Source organism: Crocodylus siamensis, chromosome 11, assembly GCF_052110815.1.
Source record: "Crocodylus siamensis isolate JL-2025a chromosome 11, ASM5211081v1, whole genome shotgun sequence".
Classification (NCBI taxonomy): domain Eukaryota; kingdom Metazoa; phylum Chordata; order Crocodylia; family Crocodylidae; genus Crocodylus; species Crocodylus siamensis.
Window position 1 is genome coordinate 65,525,364 of NC_143405.1, and position 25,719 is coordinate 65,551,082.

The 25,719-nt window shown below is 47.4% G+C and overlaps 1 protein-coding gene across 13 annotated transcripts in view; it reads left to right on the forward strand.

Annotated features, from left to right (window-relative positions):
• The window catches only part of FHIT (fragile histidine triad diadenosine triphosphatase), a 772,226-nt gene that overhangs the window by 598,981 nt on the left and 147,526 nt on the right, over positions 1–25,719 (forward strand). For all 13 annotated transcript variants that reach the window (XM_090022431.1, XM_090022433.1, XM_090022426.1 and 10 more), the window contains 2 exons: positions 9,467–9,612; positions 10,600–10,629. In XM_090022431.1, coding sequence (XP_089878557.1) covers positions 9,467–9,612; positions 10,600–10,629 — 176 coding nt within the window. The remainder of the gene's footprint in view (positions 1–9,466; positions 9,613–10,599; positions 10,630–25,719) is intronic.

Genomic DNA, 25,719 nt, shown 5'->3' on the forward strand with positions numbered 1-25,719 from the left:
CGATTTAATCACCTTTAAAAATACCACCCTAGTGAATGGACTTACCCCAGAGCAACTCAATTACCAAGCCTCAGTTTTCCAAAATGCCCAGTTATTCATATCTCTCATTATCCATCAGTTATCTTAATTACCTGATCCCTTGCTTAATCTAACCTGTTCACGCTCTCCCATGATTTTCTCATCATTGAGCTTAATGCTGCATTCCTCTGGCTTGCTGCTCCACTGGTCTGATGTGATGTGAAAATACGGTTTATTTGGTATGGGCTGCAAAGCATCCTCACTGTTTACTGTCCAGCTTAGGCTCAGTGTGAGTTTAATGGACTTCACACAAAGGGTAGGAACTTATATTGGCTGCCTACACATCACCCAGCAGAGCCCTTTGATGTTCTCCTCTTGGTGGAGCTACCCCATAAGTAGCTGAGGAGTACCACTGCGAGAGCTAGCTGAACCATTAGAGGTCCACAAAACCACACGCTAAGCCAAGCCCTGCATCAAAACCTGAAATCCTGGGAGAAAACAGTGGGTGGGAAGAAGTAAATGACTCTTTACACTTAAAACAAAGCCGTTCAACCCAGTGTTTGGAGAACCACCTGTTTCTTCTGTAGAGCCCAGGCAGTTCTTCCAGACTTGGATATCCAGATCACAGAAATATACCCTCAAACTCCATTATCTTGCTACCCCCTTCAGGTCCACACACAGCAGGGTTAGGCGATGGTTTCTGTATAGCACTGGCATAAGGGATGGTTTTCAAAAGAAATTTCATGATCCCTTCCTAGTAATTAAACCTGGCATCCAATAAATTTAAAAGCCTGAAATATGGCTTTCAATAAAGCTGAAGGAAGCAAGTTTGCCATAGCCGTAGTCATTAGTAATAAATTGTTTGGTCCTAACAGTTTCTGAAACTTGGGAGATAGTATGAACACAATGGATTTAGCCAGTTCTTTAATATAATGGTGTCCAAAACTGTAATTAAAAATGTGTTTTGAAGCATTTTCTCACAAGTTATTGGTATTTTCAGGTGGTGGGACTGGATTATGAGCCTAAGCCCTAGGTCTGAAATGCGTCTCTGGAACTGACATGTTCAAATTCTAGCAGGATTAAGTCTGATAAGTTGAATTCAGTGCTGTGGTGCCAGTAGCTTGGATAAGACATTAAAATAGAGGTCTTGGCTGTACTGAGTGGATATGTAAGATCGTGTGGCGCCTTTCACGGCCCTTGGTCAAAATATCCATCCCCAGTCTTGTGTCCCGAGTACCAGCTGGTTTCTACTCTGCCCTCCAGTAGTGGTTGTGTTTCACTGGTGCTGTAAATGGATGTGGATGTATGCATATGAGCCTATAACGCATTCTGTGCATTAGACAAGTAGCCATAGATATAGTTTTGGATCCTCCCAGAATGAAAGGACCAATATAATTGTTAAAAACATATTTGTCATATTTGTTGTCCAACTGGTAAGCAACAATTTCTAACTTATGGAAACGAGGTGCAGGGCTGTGAGCAGACATGGTGCATTGAGGCACAAGGTGTCCTGGAGCTATGCCTACGGTGGCAGTCTGCAAATCCTGCCTTTCTCATGGCTACTACAATGGGGCTGTTCCAGGGGTGTAAAATACTAGTCACACTGACCAAGGTTGGTGTAACCTAGTTGCTGGAGACCTGCTAGATGCAACCCAGGCCAGTCACTTTAGATGTATATCAAATGAAGGAATGCATCCAGCATTTCCCCACTGCGTATTTCCATTTCCAGTCACTGCACTGTGTGTAATGGGTTACTTTGATAGATGTTGCCCACTGCAATTCAGACTTCATACAACTTCCACATTTAAATCAAAGAAATGGGGTTTTCTTATACACATATTCATTGTCCATTTCTTGGAAGTATTGCATTTTTTTGAGTGGCGTTAAGAATTATTTTAAGTGGCTTCATGGCGTTAGACGATCTCCTATTGTAAATAATAGATTGGACAGAAGCTGTAAAAAGCCGCGATGTAGGTCTGAAGCATTGTTCTTATCATCATGGTACACCCAGATCTCTGTCAGAGATTTATATTGATTTTCTTTTGTTGCGTTGGAACTGCTAAGTCTCAGTTTTGCTGCTGAAATCTGGTTCTCTGCATTCATGTAACCATGCACCAAACCCCCTTATCAAGATCGACGATGTTTAGATAATTTGATTTATTTTAATGATTTTTTTTATGAATCCCAAGAAGTGGCAGAACAGATTAGAAATGTGCATTGTGTTTGCCTGAATAATCTGAAGCAATCTTTCAGTTTTTATTATGAGTCATTTCCATTGGTTCTCCATAATATCGTCTTTACAGTTCTCAGATATATTTCCCTCAGAATTAGCAAGCTCTAAAAAGATTATTGCTTTCTAAATAACCTACCACCAGTTTCCTGACGTGCACTGAAACCCAGGCATGCAAGTATATCCCTTCCAGAGACTGCTTGTCTGGAGCTTTGCATTCCTGCCAAGATGCTTGCTCTTCTGCCCAGCAGTCTCTAGAAATCTGCTCCTGAAAGTCTGGCGCTCTGTCCTTATTGAAGGGAGCTCACCCCTGTGCAGAGGGCCAACACGAGGCCTGCACACCACTTAAGTCCCACTTATGCCCTAATTTGCTGGGTTAAGTGGAGCTGAAGTGACGCATCAGCACTGTGCCGGCCCATTGCAGAGGGAGGTGAATTCTCTCCGTCGTTAAGAGGTCTGTGATTCAGTCTTTAACGGGCCATGTTTTATTTTTCTGCTTTAGCCTTCATGCTATGATGTGCAGGCTCTCCGGGACCAAGACGCTTTAGTTCGGATAGAGATAGGCGCCTCCGAACGTTTAACGATGGGGACAGGAAAGGAGAACGGGGCCCGCGGCTGGCTTCTGAAGCGTCCACGTCGTTAGTCCTGCATCCTCCCTACTCACCTCTGCCTCTCCATTTGGATAAAGCTCTGATGTTTGGAAATGCCAGCCAAGGCCCTGCAACACAGTCTCAGAGATGGGGGCGGTGCTTGAAAGCCTGGTTGGGCTCTCCATCACGTTGCCCAAAACCAGGCAGGGCAAAACTTGAGACAAAGAAGAGCTCTTTTCCCCTACGCCGCCTGTATCTCAGCACACACATATGCTGAAATTTTCTCACTACTTCATTGCCAAACTGGGACTTCTAGCCTCTGAGCTGCAGCCACCATACAAGTCCACCTCCTTTTGGCCCCAGGAGGGTGCAAACGGAGCAATAAGGGGGACAAAGTCGTCCCCATACTTTTCTCATGTATTTCCTCCCACTCAAAATATATTGCAGTGCTACTTAGGGTTAGCACCCTAGCAGGTTGTGCAGTCTGCATGAGTGAAATGAAGTATTAATCCTGCTATTCATACAACAATGCGGACTTACAAGGTCTAAAATGAGCAAGGCCTTAATCTCAAAGACAAGAGAGTTCTTGCTGAGAGTCATTTGCTAAATGGATGGTATACATTTAGCCATAAGAGATAATCAGAGCTGAAGTGCAAATTAGCAAACGCTCTCTTGTACGATGTTAACAAAGGCTCATGAAAGAAATGAAAGGAGGTTGGCATTCGGTCTCTGTTGTTAAAGCCGGGTGGAATTTTTTTTTTTTGTTGAAAAGGGTTTTGCTGAACATTGATTAGTTCAGAATCATAATTATTCACAAAAGCATTTTGATGAATCTCTCGACTTGAAAAATTAATGGAGGGGGAGATTTTTCAAGTTGAAAAGATGTTTCATTTCCGAATTTGACATCGAGTAAAGCTTGAAGAACTGAGGGGGGACAACTAGAAAAAGGTTTCAGTGCTCTCAGAATAAAACATTTCTGCCCTTTCTTAACAGCTCAGTTTCCTGATCCACATATTTTGTCATTTTGAGCCCTCATTTGATCGTGAGCATTTTTTTTGATATCTCAGTTTTTGTCCTCATGACAAGGAAAAGAATTTTTTTCATGTAGGTCCCTGGTCACTCTGCTTTGAAAATGAATAGCTCCACTTAACTGAAACTTTTTGCAGCTACTGCTAGGACAATAGTAGTAGAGACAATATCAGCCAGACGCAAGAGGTTTTAGAGAGTGTCATAAAGAGGCAATTAACCTTTCACTTTGTTTAAAAAAGACCAATGACTCTGTTTTATTTCCTCTACCTCTCTTGGTTGGTTTTTTTTTTTTTTTCCTGTTTTGGGTTTTTTAAACATCAAGTAGTTTGTAGTACTAAAGAGGTGTTTAGTGTGCTGGTCCCTCAGAAAAGGAGACTCTCTTGCTGTCAGGAAGTCACTACCTGTAGAGCATTTGTCTCCAGAAAGCTTTGCTTTGCTTTGTTTGAAGCAGAGGATAAAATACAAAGCAAATGCCAAAATGCAGGGCATGTTTGTATGTGCAGCAAACACATTGGTTGAAACAAAGAAGAAGCTCCCTTCGGTTATAAAGTTTGTCTGCTAAATGGGATTGTCAGATCTTTGATTTCTTTTGAGACACGTTCTCATTAGATTTAAAGATGGGCATAGCTACGCACACGCACATGCACACACATATATACGTGTGCATGTTTGCCTCCTGTGTAGGCATGTTAGATGTCCATCTGGTCACTTAATTGTGATGATCTCAAGGTCAAATGAAGGGCCTCATCCAGAGCACACAGAGAAGAGTCCTCCCATCGGTCGTGTAATTAAGACCGTGCGAGTTGGGCACCGGTCTTGGGTGCCAGCTTGCAGCGGGAGTCTGTGCCACAGCACCCACTGCTGGGTTCAGGCAAGTTGTGTTGCTGCTCCTCTCCCCTTCCTCTCTCCCAGGGTGCAGAGCTTCCTAATTACACCTCTTCTTTCCATTGACTTTGCTGGGATTTGGATTCAGGCCTTAGATACGCAGTTTTCATGCTACAAGTTTGAAGGGCCAATTTCAAATGAAGCCAACTACCACGGCTCTGAATTCCAGCCGCAAATTGCACATGCATTTACGGTGTGAAAACGTGCACCCTGGAAATGGTGCGTTAGTCTGGAGCGCAGTAAAATCACTGGTGCGCGTTTCCTGCTGTACAAGAAGCAGGAAATCACCATGCAATGCCTCCTGGAAGATGTTGAGATTTGGGGATTTACACTTGTGTGTGGCAAAAATAGTATCGAATATCACTAGCACTCATCATTGATGTGTGGATCGGCGAGAGCCACTTCCACGTAGTGATCCCTGGTAATGTCTGATGGCCAAGAGCTCCTGAATTGACAAAAATGCCAAAGCGCACAAAGATAAAGATGCCGTTTTTGCCATAGAAAAGAAGCTGTCGGTGTCACAGTGAAGCCTAGAAGCTCCAACCGGCGGGGGAGTCCCTTTGTGATCGGTCCTGCAAATGCACGTGTTCAGAGCCAGTCCTTGCTCCAAGCAGAAGGAGAAGGAGAAAAAGCAGAAGAACTAAACAGATGAATGGAGAGAGAAACAAGGTTATTCATCCTGAATTACAGAGCGGCTCTTGAGACATCAGTGACTTGGCCAGGATCACGCAAATTATCAAAATTTGGAGGAGCTAAGCGTGCCATCTTCCAATGTCCGCTTTGAAGGAAGCGCTCTTCAGGTGGATTAGATGTGTGTAAATACTGGACCCTGTTCAGGGCTGGGTTATGCTGCCGCCTTGCCTCTCCGTGGGTGTCTGGAATAACAAAGTGGCATTGACTGGTGGTTTTTGGAAAGTCTAAAAATTCCCAGTTTATATAAGAAAGCAATGCAGGCAGAAAGCGTGTGCCTGTGTGTGTGTAGGATAAAAGAAATGACCTCTCAGAGACCTTTGCGAGTTTTATTTATAGGACCATACGAATTTAAGTTATAATGAGGTGTAACAAGCTCTCTTATGCCGTTGAACAAAGAAGTCAGCTTATTAGATTGCATGTATTCTACTTTAATGGTGTGGACTGACAGATGAACTTGAAGGAAAGATGCAGCTGTGCATATCAAAGCTTACAAGATTCCCCATTCAGTGGCAATTGCGAATGAACAAAAACAGGGTGAAATCATTGATTCTGGTGGTTAAAATAAGGAAGCCTGAAACCATTGAACGCGTCGACAGCAAAGTGATGATTTCCAAAATGGAGACAGCATGTTCTTGGATATCAGAGAGGTGCCATGTACTTTCCCCTTTCATGTGAAGTTGCCTTAGGTAGCAGATTTTAAATAAACCCGCAGTCTTTCCTAGAGTGATTCCTGACTCGTTCCTGGAGGTTTACAAGTATTTCTACTCCCTAATCAATGGGTGAACGTGTTTGAAAATTGTGATAGATGAATGACAGGGTAGACTTAGCGAGCACTTTTCTTCCAGAAAGATCCCGGTGACCTTCACGCACCCACTGGAGACGAGACATAGAGTTGCTTCTCCCGTTGCTGAAATGTAACCGCCTCTGGCAGCTTTTCTCCAGTACATAGAAATAAATGCTTTGCAATGGGTTGTGACAGGAAGTGATGAATACTTTATCTATTTTTAAACTCCAGGGGACAATATGAGATACATAGATTATTTATCCAGATTAAAATTTGACCAGGGCATTGTTTTTAGGTCTCCTATTCTCGTGCAAAGTTGCACTGTATTTTTAATGGCCACAATGGAGCCATGAATTAATTTCTGCCTTTGCCTTTTTATGCATTCTTAGTTAAATATAACTTGAATCTTGTCCTAATTGCAATTCTCATGTTAATTTAGCTCTGATTCAGAATTTCCATCATTATTCTTTGTAGTTATCACTGAATTATTTTTGAAATAATGGAAAGTTCAGGGAAGATGCTCCAGTTTGTGATTGCACCTTTGAATTATTTATCATATTCACAGAGAAAAATGTGGTTCAAATGGAGCTTGAGCTATAAGCAAGTCTCAGTAACTAAACGGGAAGGGGGTGTTCTTCAATAGGATGTTGGAAGGCCTCAACTGAGACAAAGCCTCTGTGAGAAAATGCATCGTAAAAATGATCCCCGTTTCCAGCAGCTAAGTACATTAAAAGAAACAGGCCAGAGAGAGGGTGGGTGAGGTGGGCAGTTCTCAGCCCCAATTTAAAGAATAAGTTAGAGATGGAGCCAGGAACAAAAGGCAGCGTTTGTCCCGTGATCCATCACCCAGCAGGTCACAGCTTCCCTTGTGCTTTGCATGATAATATCGAGGCAGGACAGTAGCAAGCGGTACCACGTTACTGCGCTGCTGCAAGCCCCACCATTGGGGCAATCATTTATGCTCGAGGTCTTTGCCATGAGCTGACTGGGGCGCCGGCACGATTCGGGAAGACAGAAACTGGAAACAAACTCGCAAAGAAAAAAGGAAACTTGCTTAATGTAAGCGGTAGTTTTGCTAGAGGTGAGTGAAGGGAAATTCTTCATTTATAAACGGTTCATTGACCCATGATAATAAAGCAGTGCTGCAGAAGAAGGATAATTATCTACTTAAGTATCAGATGCCCTAAGGGTAACGGCTTCCCTTTTTTCCTTTTGAAAAATGAACTCAGATTAAACAAATGTCCCTTTTCCTCTTTCACTGTTGACATGAATTTCCTTTTCACAAGTAAAATTAATTAGTTTTTTCTGTTCCTTTATTCCTGGTATGGAAATCAGGTCTGCGCAGCAAGTTTCCAGCTCTTCCCTGGGGCCCCAAGTTCAACCAGCAGCATCCTTTATGAAGGTGCTTTGTACAGCGTTCGGGGAAGACGGGCAAATAAATTACTGGAGCTTTATTATGCCCTTCAGGCACCTTAGGCTCGGGCAGGGGCGTAGCCTCCTAGAACCAGAAGCCCTCCGAACCACAGCATTTATTCATCTCTTTGGTGGTTTCATTAGCAAAATAAATACCAATATGCTTGTACGGTTTGTTTTGTTTTTTGTTCCCAAAAATGTTTCATTTCAGTAAATTAGGGAGAACTCATGGGGACAGCACAGAGACTTACTGTGCTCTGTTAAACAACAGAGGCTGCATCTTCAAAGCTGCTTAGCACCCCGCGTCTCTTGAGAGCAATGGAAACTGGTAGATACGGGTCTCCCTGGAGAGGTCTGGCCCCATTTCAATATTGTCTGTTGCAATTTTTGTTCTGAAAAGCGATCGGGATGTGGCCTCGATGACTTCACCCCCAGAGACCTCAGGTTATTTCACAACAGATTTGCAAATCTGCTTCCTTTGCTACGCCTGGGAACGCGTCCTGTCTCTATTTATGCAAATAAACTGTCCCCTCAATGTATTGATTTTTCATTTCAAATCTCTCCCTGGGCACCTTGAAAATCCTCCTGATACCACTTCAACTTTTGTCTGAACCTCTTAGCTTCAGAGCAGTGCCTGGTTACTTTTCCTGAATATTTGCAGGCCTATAGGAGCTGTGAGCATACCTGTGCTTCTGTATTACACTGATATGGAGCTTGAATTTCTTTAAAGTGTTGGCAAAGCTCTCATTTTAGTATTTAAAAAGTAACAAGCCATTCACTTTCCATACCATTTGCTCATCCAAATTCACATGCAATCAAAGGTGCTCCCCAGGGGAGGAAGTCCTTGGAGGTGCCCAGAAGGGCTCTCCTGCAGCATGAGCATCCAGATCCAGCTTCCCGAGCCGGCTCCCTCGACCACCCCCCAAACGTGTCAGAAGTGACCGTCGGCTGTGTGCGCAGCATGCAGTTACAGAATCGGGTCCTTCATTAGGAATGATACAACTTCCTGGTTTCTCTTTACTGGCAGAATAGATGGGGCAGTTGTGCTTTAAGCAAACCCTTTGCGAATGGTCTTGGTACATTTTCATTGTTTACTTCATGGCTACACTTCAGTGACTCAAGAAGTGTTGTTGCCAGAGGCAGAATAAGTAAAAATGTGTCAGTGAACCTGGGGCTTCACAAGAAACAGCTCTAATTAACTAACTAAGCTTATAAAAGTACATCGTGTTAATAATAGATGAGCATTCCTAGTGATTTGCAATTGCAGAGTTACTAAAGTAATGACCCTGATATTCTTCATGCAGACCCAGGCTTTCAACTTGGATGTCCTAAAGCTAGGAATATGAGACCAAGACGTTCAAAAGTGACTACCCAGTTGGGATGCCACATACTCACCTTTGAAAAATCAGGCCCTCCGAGCTGTCTGGGGATGGACACCTGAAGTCACTACCTGCTTTTGAAAATCTTGGCCTCCAGCTGCCTTGAGCGCTAGGAAATGTAGGCAAGCGATTTTTCAGTGTTGTTAAGACACTTCTCTTAAGGCACCTACATGTTAATTTAGGTGAGAAAATTTGGACCTACAACAAATGCTTAACGGAGTGGGGAAGGTTTCTGAAGTAATCCTAAAATGATCTCTGTTTTCACTATGAAACCTTCCTCCTTCAGCTGCTGTTCTTGGCATGACCCCTGCATCAAGAAGAATATAAAGGGGAAAGGGATGTGCTCTCCTGGAAGATAGACACCTCATTGCTCCAGTGAACGGTATGAATACAGTCATTTTGCACAACCTGGTTTGCATTTGTGCCTTAACCGAAGCAACCTCAGATGTCCTTGTCTGCCCTCTCCGACCGGCAGAGCGTTTCTGCGACCTGCGTCCTGACGAAGTGGCTGATTTATTTCGTGCAACCCAAATGGTCGGGAACGTGGTGGAGAAACACTTCTGTGGCACCTCGCTCACCATTTCAATTCAGGTTTGTCGAGTACCTCGCTGAAAAAGCCGTTCTGTTTCCTTTTAGCATTTTGTCAAGTTTTCAGCCTTTGTTCTTGTGTCGCTGGGTTATGGAGCTTCAGACTAACGGTCAGTCAAAGTAGAGCAAAAAAAAAAAAGGAGCGCAGTGCTATTTTGCAGATACATACTGCCCGTGCACTGGTATATATGATGTTGGTGTGGTGACATTCCTGCTACCCAAGGGGCGGCTTTGCTCAGGAGGGGAGCATCGTGCACCAACACAAGGCTGCAATGCACATGGTTGCGTTTGCACCGGGGGAAGTGTCATGTGTCTGCACCCCTAATTCTGCAAACTCCATCAGGTACGGTACCTACCGCCATGACGATTTTCAGTGGCCCCCAGTAAGTGCTGCCCAGGTTGTGCAGGGCAGGGCTCATAATGCAGGTCATCACAATGCGTGAGTAGCTCGCTGCCTGTAGGGACTAGGAAGGGAGTCTCTCTGCACACAGCCTAGCACAGCATCATGCAGGTTTATTGCCTGACTCAGATGCATCTCCCGAGACAGGGCACTGGAGTAGATGGACTTCTTCTTCTGTATAACCTCACAACGTCCCACGTGTAAATCAAATCTGGAGGTCAAACCCTTTTTTTAATGTAACAGGTCTTTAAATAAACAGGCTTTGATTTAAAGCAGCACTTAGTCTGTATTTTACATCAACACGTAACAGAAACCTTATTGCTAGCAATTAAAAACTGTGATCTGAGAGCATGAAAAATAATAAGTGTGCCAGTATTTGCTTCCTCTTAACATATAATTTCTCACTTTATCATGGCCTGAAAAGGAAAAGCGTCTGGTCCCAAAAGCTTTGTGCTGATGGTACTCAGGAGAATCCTATAAATTAACACACAATGAAATTGGATTTAAATTATTAATAGGTAATATTTCTGAATCCCCACCAGATCCTTGTTAGCGCCTCTCATCTGAGTCTTGTATCTTTTTGCTTACAGGATGGCCCCGAAGCTGGACAGACGGTGAAGGTGAGTGCTTATTATGCAGGATACAAATGAATAAGAGACAATTATGAGAACTAATAAAAGATCAAAACTAGCCATCTGCAGGACATTTCTGTATCGTTATTTTATCCTTGAGCGCAGGAACCCTGTGCCTGTAATGGTTGTAAATAATTTTATCTAAATGGCACGGGACAGTGTTTACATTTCCCTTCTATTCCAGCCAAAGTTTTCAGTCATGAAAATATCATTTCTTCTCTTCTTAAAAAGTGTCTGAGATGGTAGCTGGCTCTACTTCATTTCACATGTATAGACAGCTAACAAAAAAAGCCATTTTCTCAAAATTGTTGTTTTTATGGTAAAAATATTGCTTTTCCCTCCATAATCTTGTAGCTTTGCTTTTTTATGACCTATTGAGTTGAAGCTGATTACAGGAACAATTGAACTAAACCACGCTGGACAAACGCACGGCTAATCCATCCCTTCTTCCTCCACATTCTTGTCACATCCTTGTTACCAAAGTTCAAATCTAATGGAGCCAATGAAGCTTCAAAACAGATCTTAAGCAAACTAGTGCAAAAAAATGATTTAATATGATATGCTCCACTCAAGTAATAAAATAGATAAAGTCCAAGATGGTTCTGCAGCCATGTTTCACTCCCCCATCATAGAAATGCCTGTGTAGTTAGATTATATGCCTGAGCATTAGATAAAGGCTATTTATTATACTTGGAATCAAAGGGAAGTCAAAATATGGTTATGCTTTAGCACTTTGCAAAATCAGATTAGATGCCTCAGAGAAGCTGCTTGGGTTGATTAAGGGAGCTCTAACAACCACATGATGGCACAGAGAAACATTTCACTTCCCTTCAGTTTGCTGTACTGACCTTCCTTCTCGCAGGCCTCCCAGTGATTGCTGCAAGGATCTAGCAGAGTCGCACGGGGAGGAGAGATGGAGAAAAGCCCGTGTCTTGGAGAAGCCAAGGGGGTGTGTAGTACTGAAACACAGGTGACCACAGTGCAGCAATGAAGCACTTTCGACAGCTGCTTTGGTAGAATACAGGCTGGCACTGGGCACGGGACAACCATGAGTGAAAATGGGTTTAAATGCCATTTTTCCCCCTCAAGGGTTTTGTTATTAAATCCAAGTTGTTCTAGCAGGCAGCTCATAATATGTTTGGTAGTTGCTGCATGGGGCGGAGAGGGGGTATTCCCCCCTCCACGCCACTGCTACTCATGTCAGGGGGGTTTATGCCTTCCTTGGACTCGGTGGGTGTTGGCTGCAGCTGTGGTTGGGGAATTTGACCTGGCTGTGCTAATGTTTCTGCCAGGACTTAAACCTGGAGGTTCCTGGCTGGAGGGTCTCGCCCCGCTGCTCAGGGTCAGACTGATGCTGTATTTGGGGTCAGGAAGGAATTTTGCCCCGTGGCCAGATGGGTATTTTTGCTGTAAGGGGGGGACGCGGCCCTCTCCTTGGTATTGCACGAGTATATATTAACAGCCTTTACAGCAGCAGGACACGGGGGACCGTGATCCCTTGGCTGTCCCTGGGGCAGGTTCAGGTGTGATGTCTCGTGTGGTGTCAGGGTTGTCTGTATAGTTTTGCTAAGAGGTTAGACAATGGGGTTGGGTTTGGATAGGGATGATCCTGTCTCAGGCTGTGGGTTGGACTAGATGTAGGGCTGGACATGGGACCTGCAGAAGTCACAACTCTATGACTTTGTCATTTTATGGTTTCTTTCTGTTGCCAAGAACACATGATCCCCCCCGCCCCTCCCAAGAGGGAGGATTCCAGGGAGCTGCTATTTTTAGGAAGTGATCATTTGTGTTAATGAGAGAAATTAGAGATGAAAAAATATGATGGCCTTCTCAATTTGTGGATAATAAAAAGTACTTGTTTAATCTTTAGCAAAGCAGGTAGGTATTATTTGTAGCTTTTTATCTGTGCAAGGGCCAGAGGCCATAAATGGGTCTAGTCAATGAATTGTAAAGGCATTCAGGACTTCTCCGAGCTCCCAGACTACCCTTTTTACAAGTGTAATGAGATGAAAATGACCCGTGGTTACCGCAGTCAACTCTGGCAGTCCGAGATAGAGAGTGTGTATTCATAAATCAGAGGTTAGGAGTTTGCATTTTTCTACTTTTCTGCATCGTTGGGCAACGCTATAATCTATTGTCATCGCTTCAAGATGTTTCTCTTCTGCAAACACAGACAATTATTCTGTTCAGAGAATTAGGAGCTTTCAAAATCCAACTCAAAATTATTACTATGATCTGAACCTTCTTTAAAGGAAAGAAAGCAGTAAGGTGGGTCTGAGTAAGTTAATCACGGTGTTCCTCTGTCTGTTGAGGTTCATGAAGCCTGAAGCAACCTACATGAGACATGAATAGCTTTTAAAATCTTAAATCGAAGGGGTTGTGCCTTTCTGTGCATGTGCTGTTTATGTGGAAGAGAGGGATCACGGAAAGCGTGGGTCCCTTGCTGAATAGGGACGCAGCCCAGTGACAGAGGATGCAGAAAGGGCTGAAGTGCTCACTGCCTCTTCTACCTCAGCCTTCGCCAGCGCGGGCAGCTCCCAGACTACCGCACTGGGCAGCATGGTTTGGGGAGGAGGGGAGCAGCCCTCAGTGGTGAAAGAATAAGTTAGGGACTATTTAGAGAAGCCAGATGCGTATAAGTCCATGGGGCTGGACAGGATGCACCCGAGGGTGCGGAGGGAGTTGGCTGATGTAATATCAGAGGTGCTGACCTTTCCCTTTGCAAACTCCTGGCAATCAGGAGAGGTCCAGGATGATTGCAAGCGGGCAAATACAGCACCCATCTTGAAGAAGGGGAAGGAGGAGGATCCGAGGAACTATAGACCAGTCAGCCTCACCTCAGTCCCCTTTGAGCAGGGGCCTGGACTAGATGTGACCTCCTGAGGTCTCTCCCAACCTAGTTTCCTTTGATTCTGTGTGTAAGAAATGCACTCATATTTTCCCATACAAAAAAAATCCTATTTTTTTCTGTTACGAGGCTGCATTCACCTACAGCATGTATTTTTGAGATTGCCCTTCCTGTACAACAGGCCTCCCAGTGATGCCCGGGAGCAGGCTGGCTGGCAAAAACTTGCAGCAACCTGCCCGCTCCTGGATTTGGAGCCTGCAGGTTGGCAGGGACTGCAGCCCAGCTGCGGGCAGTACAGGCTGATTGCAGTCAGCCTGGGAGGAGGAGCAGCTGACCCTGATTAGTGTCTGGGAGCTCAGGTCTCCTAGGGAGGGGAGCCTGGGGTCAGACACAGAGAAGGAGGGAGAAGGTGCTTGGCTGTTGGCTGCAGCACGGGGCCAAAGACTGCCCCAGGGTCCCCAGGCTGGAGGCAGCAGCCCCGAGACAGGGAGAGGGACCCCACGAGAGAGAAGGAAGGCTGCGCTGCGGCACCGAGGGAGCAGCACGGAGCCGGCCCCACGGCACCGTCACGGCGGCTGGGAAGAGCCCAGGACTGTGAGTCTGCCCTTTCTGAACTGCATTTAAGGACTGTATCATGTTTAAAGGCTTTGTGAGCTAAGCAATACCCCCAGACCCAGCGCGTCCTCACTGCCCACTTACTTTGCATGGTGGGCAGCTGGATCAGAGCTCTGGAGCCATCGTAGGACTTAGCCAAACAGCAACACGGCACAGTCGTGCTGGGGTTACTGGGTGTCCCAGGGTGCTGTGCTGGTCCACGTGTTGCTCGGCTCTCCTGGGTCACCTGGACCCAGGCTGGTTCTTTAGGCTGTTGCAGACTTTGCTACGGTTCGTTCTCAGTTGATTGTAGGAAGCGTTGTCCATCCCAGGCTCTGAAAGGAGCTGCGTGGTCTCGCATGCACCGTCACAGATCGACAGAGTGGTCGCGGGTCCAAGTGAAACGGCTCTGGAGCTGTGACTTGTGCACCAGAGCAGAGCAAGGAGCCTGGGCTGTGAGCGCGTAGGTTAGAGACTTGTCTGTGTGCACGGGTGCAGGTCAGAGGAACCCAAGAGACTCCTCCTAGGTAGGCGCTTTGCAATAGAAATGTACTCTCAGAGCTTTGTAGTTGGGTCCTAGGGGCTGGATACTGAGCTCCAGGTGTATTTCTGCCACGGTACCCTGTCACTAGAAACACTGCCCAGGAAGCCATGCATTTAGGCAATATTTGCACACGGCAACATGCCAGAATTCGAACACGAGCCACATGCATCACGGTGATCGTTCTCATCACCTCTGTCACAGTAAAGTCCTGTTCACGTAGATTATGCACAGACTTAATCTTTTTTTATGCATGTTGAAGCATGGGGCCCTATTTTAACTACCCTATAACCCACAACCCCCCTGGAAAGAGCCTATCCTTTTTTTATTTTAATGACTGACAACTATTTTTATTTCCATGGCACCTTCCAAATCCTAGTCCTGGATTAGCACCCCTTGTTGGAGACTGCATTTCAGTTTGTGTGTGCGGAGGTCTGAAAAACATTTGCTAACCAGGCCTTGCACGGGTGTTAGAGTCATCCATGGATTTTCCTTAAAGGGACTGTTTAAGGTAAATGATATATTTGAAAATACTCTCATGCTCAGGTAGACAGGGCTGTAATTCTGGAGAAGAAAGGCTTTTTCCTATGTAGGGAAGAAAGGCAACCAGACTGAAGTATCAGTCTCCAGTCACCCTGTGCCATGGAGCTGTTCCAGATGTTGTGTGCCAGTGGTTCCAACCTGTGGGTCCCAGGGCCGTGATACCTGGTCCATAGTTCATGAAGGTCCTTCATACTCTGTGGTGTTCTCAGTTACATTTGATGCCAAAATGAGAGCTTGCAGGCTGCCTGTAATCTCTTGGTCCAAAATGTCTGGGAACCACTTCTTGCTACTAAATGAAATCGTTCCTCTGGTCTTGGCATAGTTGCAGTGGGTTGTAGGAACCGTACACAACGGACACAGCGTATGCATTTCAGTCTGTCACCTTTTCCGCGTCCGTCCAGGACGTGTTGCTGTCAGATGGGTGCCAGGGTCTCCAGCAGGTACCAGGTGGATTGACTCTGGGTGCCTTGCTTCTGGCGGCGTTTTTCCGCTGGGAGACTTGTAGCACAGAAGGACTCGAGCCTGCCCGAGTGTGGCTTCCTAGAGGCATTTTGTAGTATTGCTAGTCCTGCCTGATTTATTCCACCCACCTTCATACTGCATTTCTTGGCCAGGAGTGTCTAAAACAAGATTTCTCAGAGGGGGCAAGTGTGTAGCTTTGTCTAGAAAGAGCATGTGCTAAAGGGCGGACTTTTCACCCCTAAATTTTCCCACCAGAGGACAGGAGAAGCAGCAGCCTGTCCATCTTGGTCCCTTCTGGATCCCCAGTGCCCTGTATTTTCACGTGGGTCTCCTGCCCCTCACCCTGGTTCTTGGGGAAGAGGCAGAAAGCACTTTCCAGGGATCCCACAGAGCTGGAAGTGGCACCGGCTCTCTGGTGACCGCTGGGATGGGAGCGTGGGAGCACTACATCTCCCTCTGTCCCTCGCTCCTCCCCACTCTGGACTCTGTGAAGGTCTTGGAAGTGCACGTGTTGTTCGCCACGCATCCCTGATTCCCTGGCCCCTGCCCTTCTGAGCGAGCGGTTATATCTGTGCCCCGTGCTGTTTTCACAAGCAAAGGAAAGTCCAGGCGGTCCCCCTTGCACACGGAGTGGAAAGCAGGGAGCCGTGCGATGTTGTCTGAGCGGACTTCGAACAACCATCTACTTGCAACGGACCGGGATTGTCAGCTCTGCCTCGTCCTGCAGGACTTCTGGTTGATGAGATGCTGCCGTAGCGCTGGGCTCTGAAAGGTATATCAAGCAGGCCACGTGTCACGATCTGGCCCCGTGTACTTGATAGCCTGTGTCAGATCAGGTGAGTAAATGCCGGGGATGCCATGGTAAACATGGAAATTACTCAATAGCAAGCAGTCAGCCTTACCTTTTCTGTGGGATTGCAGTCACGAGAAGCTCCACACGCTCTGTACTTTCCAAAGGCTAAGCAAATCAAGCTGGCAGGGGCATGATTCACCTAATTTATCTGTAGAGACAAGATAATATGCACAGCAAGTGTCTGTTGCACAAACACATGCAAACACGCATCCCATTTTGCAACGGTGTTGAAATCTCGGGCATCCCAGCACTTCCCAAGTGTTCGTGACTAACTCCCATTTTCCCAATTACAGGCTCACCCACAGAAATGAGAAAGAAAGGCTGACGGTGGCAGTGTTGGGTATACACGCAGAGATGTATTTTATGTCACACATTTCACTAATTATTTTACACTGGGAAGATTGCTTCACCATTACTTTTTGATGTGCATGTTTTTCTTTCCCAGATGCTTTTTTAATGCTGCATTAAATCAATCCACCTGGCTCGTTTCTTTAGGAATTTCAACCTGAAATGAAAAGGCTAGAGTTTGCCTAAGCCTGCTGCAGACATCCTCTTCATATTATCGACTGTCCCTGTTGGAATGGAGCACTGAACTTGAGGTTTGAGTCTTCGAAATTAATCAGCTCGCCTTGCAACTGATTGCATCGGAAGGATTAAATTTATTAAGCACGATGCTTTGATGTTGCAGCCTGGGTTCCCTGCAGATTTGCAGCTGTGAATCCTTGTTTAATAAAATATTGAGAGCCACCTTTTGCTCTTTTAAAAGCACAATAAAATGGTGGTACGGAAGAAGAGTGCAAAATGCTAAATATTTGACTTTTCTAACCCAAATTTAAAATTTCAAGGCAAAAACAAAGAGAAGAAAACACTACCGAGATGCACGGAGCCCAGTGAGGAAAGGGCCTATTTGCTTTGCCCCAGCGTGCTTTTTTTTTTTTTTTCCTTTTGAAAGCTTGTAGGATGTGCAAAAATGATTTGACAGAGTACAGTAGTCCCTTTGAATTGCTTTGAGAAACACGCTGATAGTGCTTGCATGTAGAATATGTAATACTGCAGCTACGTAATTGGTATTGCAAATCCAGTAGCCTCAGGACTGCGGTGGCTGCTTTCAGCTCATCATTTTTGTCTCATTTTTGAACAACGTTTGTGTTTGTGCTGCTTGACCATGTTGCTGTTCAAAGCGAGGCGCGCGCGGCCTCTTAAAGGAACAGTATCACGGAGCAGCAGCTGCGCTGCGTGGATATTTCACTGTCACCTCTCATTTCGAAGCCCTTTATTAGTGCTTCATTTTCCACTACATCAAATTCAAGCTTCTTCTCATTTCCTTCAAGCCCTTCACAGCTCCACCCTGCCTTGCCTATCCGCTGCCCTCCTCTTCTTCCAAGCACGGATCAAGGGCTACCTGTTCTGTGACGCCTGCAGGGAATCGGCTAAGCATTGCTAGCTGCCTGATGCATTCGCCAGGTAGATCATTAGTTTTGGGTGGGGGGTTTAAACGAACAATTCTGAACCACCACATTGCTCAGCAATTAACTACGTTACCCCATAATTCGACTTCCTTCAGTTCCCTCCTGTTGTCAGACATATTGCATTTTTGTTTTAAATTAGGTAGTAAGCTCAGGAGGAAGAGATTTTATTTACCTGTAGGCTCACAGAGCATTGAGCCCAGCAAAACAGTGATCTGGAACGGGGTCTTTAGGAAAAGCCATTAATATGCACAATAATAGGATGCAGGAACTTGAAGGAAGATGCCGTAAGTCTCTCATGTCGCCTGCAATTAATCCAGGTCACTTGCTGTAATTAGAACTCATCAGAGATGGAGATGAGGACATGTGGGAATGCAGCCACAGCTCCTCCACTCCATGCAAAATCTGGATGCTTTATTTGAAGGCAAAAAAGAGACGAAGGGAAATGGAGAACATGAAGACACCTTGGTGATTGATGGACGTGGCACCATTCGAACCGAGGCTGCAAGGCACTGATAAATGGAAATGACGACCTGGATAATGAAGTCTGATTTTGAAATATCGGGTTGTGAGGCTCCCTGAAGGTACGGAGGCAGGAAATGTGGAGAGATGCTCTTGAGAGGTGAATTATGACGCTAGTGGGGACGGATCATTTTGAAGCCCCACTGCAGAGTGTCTGACATCCCCAGACGCGCAGGGCAGCTCCGTAATGCATTCCCGGCCGGACCCAGCATAGTGTCTGCAGGGACCAGCTTCAAGCAAATCGCAGAACACAAAAAAAGTGCAACCGGATCGTTGGCCAAAAGTGCAGGAAGTAAAGTGGAAGTTGCACAAGGCTGGCATAAGGGAAGGAAAAGATTTGACTGGTCCTCCCCACAGACCAGGAAGCCTTGGGTACCAGGAAAAGATAATGACAGCGTGCACAAAGGGAACTACATTTCTTCTGCGTTCAAAGCACTTGGGCTGCCAGGACCCACCTTCGACCAAGCAGCTTACATTTGCCCCTGTATTGCTTCCTTCTGAAGAAGTCCCATTTACTCTTAGGCTAGCAGCCGCCACCTCCGCCCGCCGTTTCTGCAGCTTCCAAGGCTAGCGCTCGTCAGCTGAAATGCACTTCCAGACTTCTCTGCGTCTTACCACCAAGGTCTTTTGGATGCATCTCTATGGCCAGCCTCTCCCCTGCTTCCCCAGCCTGCCTGGGCTGCAGGCTTGCAGCAGCTGTTTCTAACCGGCTCATTAGCTGCAACGGGAAAATTAAATTGTGCCCTTCTTACACCTTTTTCTGGTGCTTTTGTGTGTAGGGTCTGCATAACCCGTCACTCACTGCCAAGCTTCCCCATGTAAAAAGTCAGATTTCTAGCTCCTCTGGGTTTATATAAGTGTCTCTCTCCTGAGCTTTCCACTCCCTTGAGACTTTTTGACATTTTGCTAAGTTTTCCCTTCACCAGAAAGTTGAAACCTCAAAAATGTTCATGCACAAAGATAAAAATAATATTGATTAAAAAAAGATGCCAATTAGGGCAATCCGAGTGTCATGGTTTGCTTCTTTCAAAACATTTCAATTTGAATTTTTTTTTAAAAAATATAAATGAAGGTTCACAATGACCTCCTTTATACCTGAAAGATGGGATTGTTTTTGTTATTGCAAATGTAAGAGCAGGGCACTGGGGCAGTTTTAATGTTTTTTTCTTCAGAAACAAACTTCCTTGCACCCAGCTCTTCTTTGAGAGGAGTTTCAGTTTGCCAGCATGTTGTGGTAGGCTTGTGGTTGAAGGGGTCCTGCCTGCCGCTGGAGTTTAGTACTCATCCACTCACTTGTTACTGACACCGGGTTTGGCTCTCGAAGCCCTGATTTGAAAATATCTCCCAGTTCCGTTTTCATTTTGTTTGCTCCAAGTTGTAGCACCATGTTTTGCATTTAAGCCAGCCTCAGTGTCACTGAGCCTATACAATCAATCAGATGCTATGCAGAGGCCCCGGCACATGCTGAGCTACAGGTGCGATGGGAACTGATGCTTGATCCCAACCATTAGATCCCCATCGTGCCATATTGCAGGGGGATCCTGGGATCCTGATTTTGGGCTGCGCTTGCACCAGCAAGTTAGTCCATTGATCCGTGCTCTCGGGAGCACACCACAGTCAGTTTGGGAGCACCAAACAGCTGGCAGTCCAGGCTGCAATCAAGGCCCCCACATGCCCCCAAGGCTGGGAGGCCTGGCCAGCTGATGCAGACACCCATGCTCTTTGCAATGGGAACCAGCCACAAAGTTTTTACACGTTTTTTGTGCAACAGCTTTGTGGACGATCCTTTGTTGCATCGCACCATCAATTGCATCTGCCGTTAACTGGTTAATCACGTCTTAAGTGTAACGTCTGCCAGAGCCCAAGTGTCAGCCCGATGAGATGGCCCGTTGTACAGTGAGCACAGGTGTGTCAGTCCCAGACCGTCCCCAAGATCTGAAGCCGTTAGTATCACCATCAAAGTTGCCTGATTAATTGTGTGAGGTTAATACACTAGTTTGGTTTTCTGGCTTCGTCTCTTTTATAGAACCTCTTAATGCGTCAAGCTAATACCTTCTAAACCTTTTCTCTCCATTTTCCGGTGAATGCAGCTTTTAGTTGCACAACATTGCTTTTGAGACAGATGCAGCTTGCTTTCTGAGAAACGTGCAAGGCCCCAGCTACGGATGCATCCCCGCTTGACTCGGATGTGTAAGTGGGAGGCTGGGCTGGAGCCTGTTTGCAATAGGCTTTTCAATAGTTCCTGTCCAAGAATGATATTTCATTTTATAGCAGAACACAAGTGACCCAAGCTCTGACCGTGTGGGATCCTCATCTAGTCAACAGCATGCTCACTTTCCCCAAACAGCTTTTACCCAGGCAGACTTTTCCTCCTTGGCATCCCAGTAAGATTTCATAGACATTTCATAGACATTAGGGCTGGAAGGGACTTCAGGAGATCATCGAGTCCAGCCCCCTGCCCAAAGGGCAGGAAGTCAGCTGGGGTCATAGGATCCCAGCAAGATAAGCATCCAATTTACTCTTGAAGGTGTTCAGTGTAGGTGCTTGAACCACCTCCGCTGGCAGACTGCTCCAGACCTTGGGGGCTCGGACAGTAAAGAAATTCTTCCTTATGTCCAGCCTGAAACGGTCTTGCAGGAGTTTGTGACCGTTCGACCTCGTCATCCCATGGGGCACTCTGGTGAACAGACGTTCCCCCAGATCCTGGTGGTCACCCCTGATAAACTTATAGGTGGCCATCAGATCACCCCTGAGCCTGCGCTTTTCCAGGCTAAAGAGCCCCATGGCTCTCAGCCTGTCATCGTAAGATCTGTTTTCCTGGCCTCTGATCATGCGCGTGGCTCTCCTCTGGACTCTCTCAAGCTTCTCCACATCCTTTTTGAATTGTGGAGCCCAAAACTGGACGCAGTACTCCAGCTGCGGCCTCACCAAGGCCGAGTACAAGGGGAGAATGACGTCCCGGGATTTGCTCGAGAAGCATCTATGGATGCACGCCAGCGTTTTGGTCGCTTTACTAGCCGCAGCATCGCATTGCAGGCTCATGTTCATCTTGTGGTCAATGATGACCCCCAAGTCTCTTTCTTCTGTAGTGCTATCCAACGTAGCACTGCCGAGCCTATAAGGGTGCTGCAGGTTTTTCCTCCCAAGGTGGAGGACCTTGCATTTTTCAGTGTTAAACACCATGAGGTTCTCATCTGCCCATTTGCTGAGCTTGTCCAGGTCAGCCTGGATCACCCGCCTATCTTCTGGCGTGGATGCTTTGCCCCAAAGTTTGGTGTCATCGGCGAACTTGGCCAGTCCACTCCTAACTCCAATGTCCACATCATTAATGAAGATGTTGAACAGGATGGGTCCCAGGACAGAGCCTTGAGGGACCCCACTGGTCACAGGGCACCACGATGAGTGACTGCCATCAATCACAACCCTCTGGGTCCGACCACAAAGCCAATTTCCCAGCCAGCGGATCGTGGTGGAGCCAAGGCCACAACTGGGCAATTTGGCCAAGAGGTGATCATGGGATACCAGATCAAAAGCTTTTTTGAAGTCAAGATATATGACACCAATCTCTTCTCCCTTGTCCAGGTGATAGGTCACCTGGTCATAGAAGGAAATGAGGTTGGTCAAACAAGACCTACCCGCAACAAACCCGTGCTGGCTGTCCCTTAGGATGTTAGCCTGGGCCAGTCCCTCAAGGATGGCCTCCTTAATAAACTTTTCTAAGATCTTCCCCAGGATAGAAGTCAGGCTAATGGGCCTGTAGTTAGCCGGATCCACTCTCCTCCCTCTCTTGAAGATCGGCACCACATTGGCCTTCTTCCAGTCTTCGGGCACTACACCAGAGCGCCAGGAGTTTTCAAAGACCCGTGCCAGGGGCTGGGCTATGACGCTCGCCAGCTCCTTGAGTACCCTGGGGTGCAGACTGTCAGGGCCGGCTGACGTGAAGGTATCCAGCCTCTCAAGGTGTTCCTTCACGAGGTCAGCATTGATGGAGGGCAGGGGATCCCCCTCACCCTGACCGCCCTGTCCCAGTAGCGGGCATGGGCGTCCCGTGGGACTGATGAAAGACTGACGCAAAGTACCTATTTAATAGGTTGGCTTTTTCCTGGGCGTCAGTTGTCAGTTGCCCATCTGGTTTAGCAGAGGTCCAACATTGCCCTTGCTTTTCCTCCGGCTCCCCACATATCTGAAAAAGGACTTTTTGTTGTCCTTGATGCCTGAAGCTAGTTGGAGTTCAGTTGCAGCCTTGGCTTTCCTGGTTTGCTCCCTGCAGGACCGGACCAGCGCGGAGTAATCCTCCTTGGAGGTGAATCCCGTCCTCCATCCTTTGTAGGCTTTCCTTTTTAGCCACAGGAGGTCCGCTAGGTCCCTGGAGAGCCAGGGGGCCTGCTGTGCCTTCTTGCTGCCTTTCCTCCGTGTTGGGATAGATTTAGCTTGTGCACTGAGGATCGCTTCCTTGAGAAGCAACCACTCTTCTTGAACTCCCATCTCCCTGGGGTCACGGTCCCTGAGGGCCTGATCGACTAGCATCTTAAGCTTGTCAAAGTCGGCTTTTCTGAAGTCAAGGACTTCTGTGTTGCTGACTGACTTGCCAGCTTTACGGCGGATGGTGAAGGTGATCAGCTCGTGGTCGCTGTCACCCAACTTTCCATCGATCACTAGGTCGCCGATTAGGTCGTCCCCCATAGCCAGTACCAGGTCAAGCAGCACTTTGCCTCTCGTTGGCCCATAGACTTCTTGAGTCAGGTAGAGGTCATCCACGCACGAGAGAAAGCTTTGCGCCCGCTCAGATTTAGCTGAGTGATCTTCCCACGAGATGTCCGGGTAGTTGAAGTCACCCATGACAACCAAGGTCCTGGAGCAAGTGGCCTCAGTCAGTTCCCGGGCGAACTCCTGGTCAAGCTCAGGACTTTGAGTGGGAGGTCTGCAGTAGACTCCCACCGTTGTGTCCCCTGTGCCGTGTTCCCCATGGATTTTTACCCAGAGGGTCTCTAGCTGTCCATGCCGGTCGCCAACATCAGCTTGCAGGGACATGTAGCTTTCCTTCACATAGAGAACTACACCCCCGCCCCTTTTGTCGACACACTCCCTCCTGTACAGGGTATAGCCCTCTGTACCCGTGGTCCAGTCCTGGGTGGAGTCCCATCAGGTCTCCATTATCCCAATGACATCATATTTCTTTGCATTGAGCAGGAGGACGAGCTCGTCCTGCTTGTTGCCCAGGCTCCTGGCATTAGTGTACAGGCAGGCGAGTGTGCCCTTGGGGGCTCTTGCCTTGCCCACAGATTGTGCCAGGGCTGGGGCAGGGGTGGGCTCCCTTAAGCGCCCCCTTAAGTGCCTTGGTCCGCTGGCTTTGCAAGGGCCGTTCAGCGGGCCAGCAGTGGCAGTAGTCCCCCCGTCCCCCAGCGGGCTTAGTTTAAAGCCCGGTGGAGCAGGTCAGCCAGTCTGGCTGAGAAGCGCCTCCTCCCCAGGGGAGAGAGGTGGAGGCCATCTCTTCCCAGCAGCTCGCTGCCTCTCTCGCCAAAGAGCGGGCTGTGGTCGTGGAAGCCAAAGCCTTCCCGATGGCACCAGCGCCTCAGTCTTTGGTTCACCGCGTGGATCCTCCTCTCCCTCCTCAGCCCATAGCCCGAGACTGGGAGGATCGATGAAAACACCACCTGAGCTCCCAGACCCCTAAGCCCCGCTCCCAACTCCCTGTAGCGCCTCATGACCTGGCTGGGGGTGCTCCGAGCCGTGTCGTTGGTGCCCAGGTGAATAAGGAGCATGGCGTAGTGGTCTGTGGGCCGGAGGAGCTGCGGGATCCTCTCCGCAGTGTCTCGGATGCGGCCCCCGGGAAGCAGCAGACTTCCCAGGCTAAGGGGTCGGGGCGGCAGATTGCCCCTCAGTGCCCACAGGACGGGGTCTCCCACAACAAACACTTACGCTTTGTCTTGGGGAGAGCGGGGCCAGTAGCTGCGGTCGAGCCTGGGTTCCCTGCGGGAGCCGGCAACTGCGTGGGCTCTGCCGGGCCTGCAAGAGGTGCGGACCTGTTGCTAAGCTCCGGCGGGGCAGGGGCCTTGGTGCGGCGGGCCCTGGGGCCCTTGACCACCTCGGTCCATGCCCCTGACTGGGCAGAGCGGGAGGTCCCAGAGTCCTCCTTAGTCGTGGAGGGAGACGGAGCTCTCCCCTGCGGCTCCCGGGGGAGAAGGGCCTGGCAGTAGGAGTCTATCTAAAGGACGCGAAGGGGCAAAACCAACCTCTTTCACTTGTGCGTGCGTGTGAGCGAGAGCAGTGCCATGCTCCCTGCAAGCACGAACTTGGCCGCATTCAGAAAGTGTTGCATCTTTTTGCCCAGAGGCTTTTTCAGCTGACCGATCTATTAAACTTGGTTATCTTAGATGTCTGCCTGGATCCTGCTACATCCTGCGTCTCTTAGGGAAGCAGCGTTTTGTTCTTCCTATTTGGAATGTTAATGACCCAATTTAAGCCAGACAAAAAGAGCTCATTTACCAGCGTGCCAGCTGCCTTAGCAATGCTTGTCATAAACAACCACAGGGAAAAAAAACGAAACGCGGACCCGTATCTTTTGATGAGAGTGATCTCATCGGGCAAGGAGAGAGTCCTCTTTCTTTAAAGCAGTACATAAAAAGAAAAAAAAAAAACCTACGTATGAACACATTTGAACTAACCTGGCTAAAACATACATGGAGCTTGATCAGTTTAGAAAAAGGGAGGCGTATGTGACATAGTCGTAGGCAATAGCAGGGGGTTGGATTCGGTGACTCTGGGTATCCTGCCAGTGCTGTGTTCCTAGATAAGTTTGGGGGGGGTTTTTGCTTGAAAGAGTCAGTGTTTAGGCCATCTTCTGCAAGGATGGGCACCTGACCTTTAACAACGCTCTGCTCCAGCAGTATGTATTGTAGTCTGGGTTTTGCAGGGCGGTATTAGCTCAGGTAGACAAAGACTGCAGACAACACAGTCCCTGCTTGCTGAAGGTATACAAGTGGATGGGCAAGATTAAAAGCAGCCGAAGCACAGCTCTGTACATGTGCCTCTCCGCGTCCCACCTACCTGCGGCCGCGAGCTGAGCTCTCTGTGGATCAAAGGGATGCAGTCTGTGCGCTGTTTGCTTTCTGCCACGCAGACCTTGGGTCCATGTGTGCAAGCAGCCATTGGACGTACAGCTAAGTCCAGAATTACAGCTTGCTCAGGCAGTCCTAGAAATTACGTGTGCAAATCATTCTCTAAAAACAATTATGCCTGTAAAGCAGGG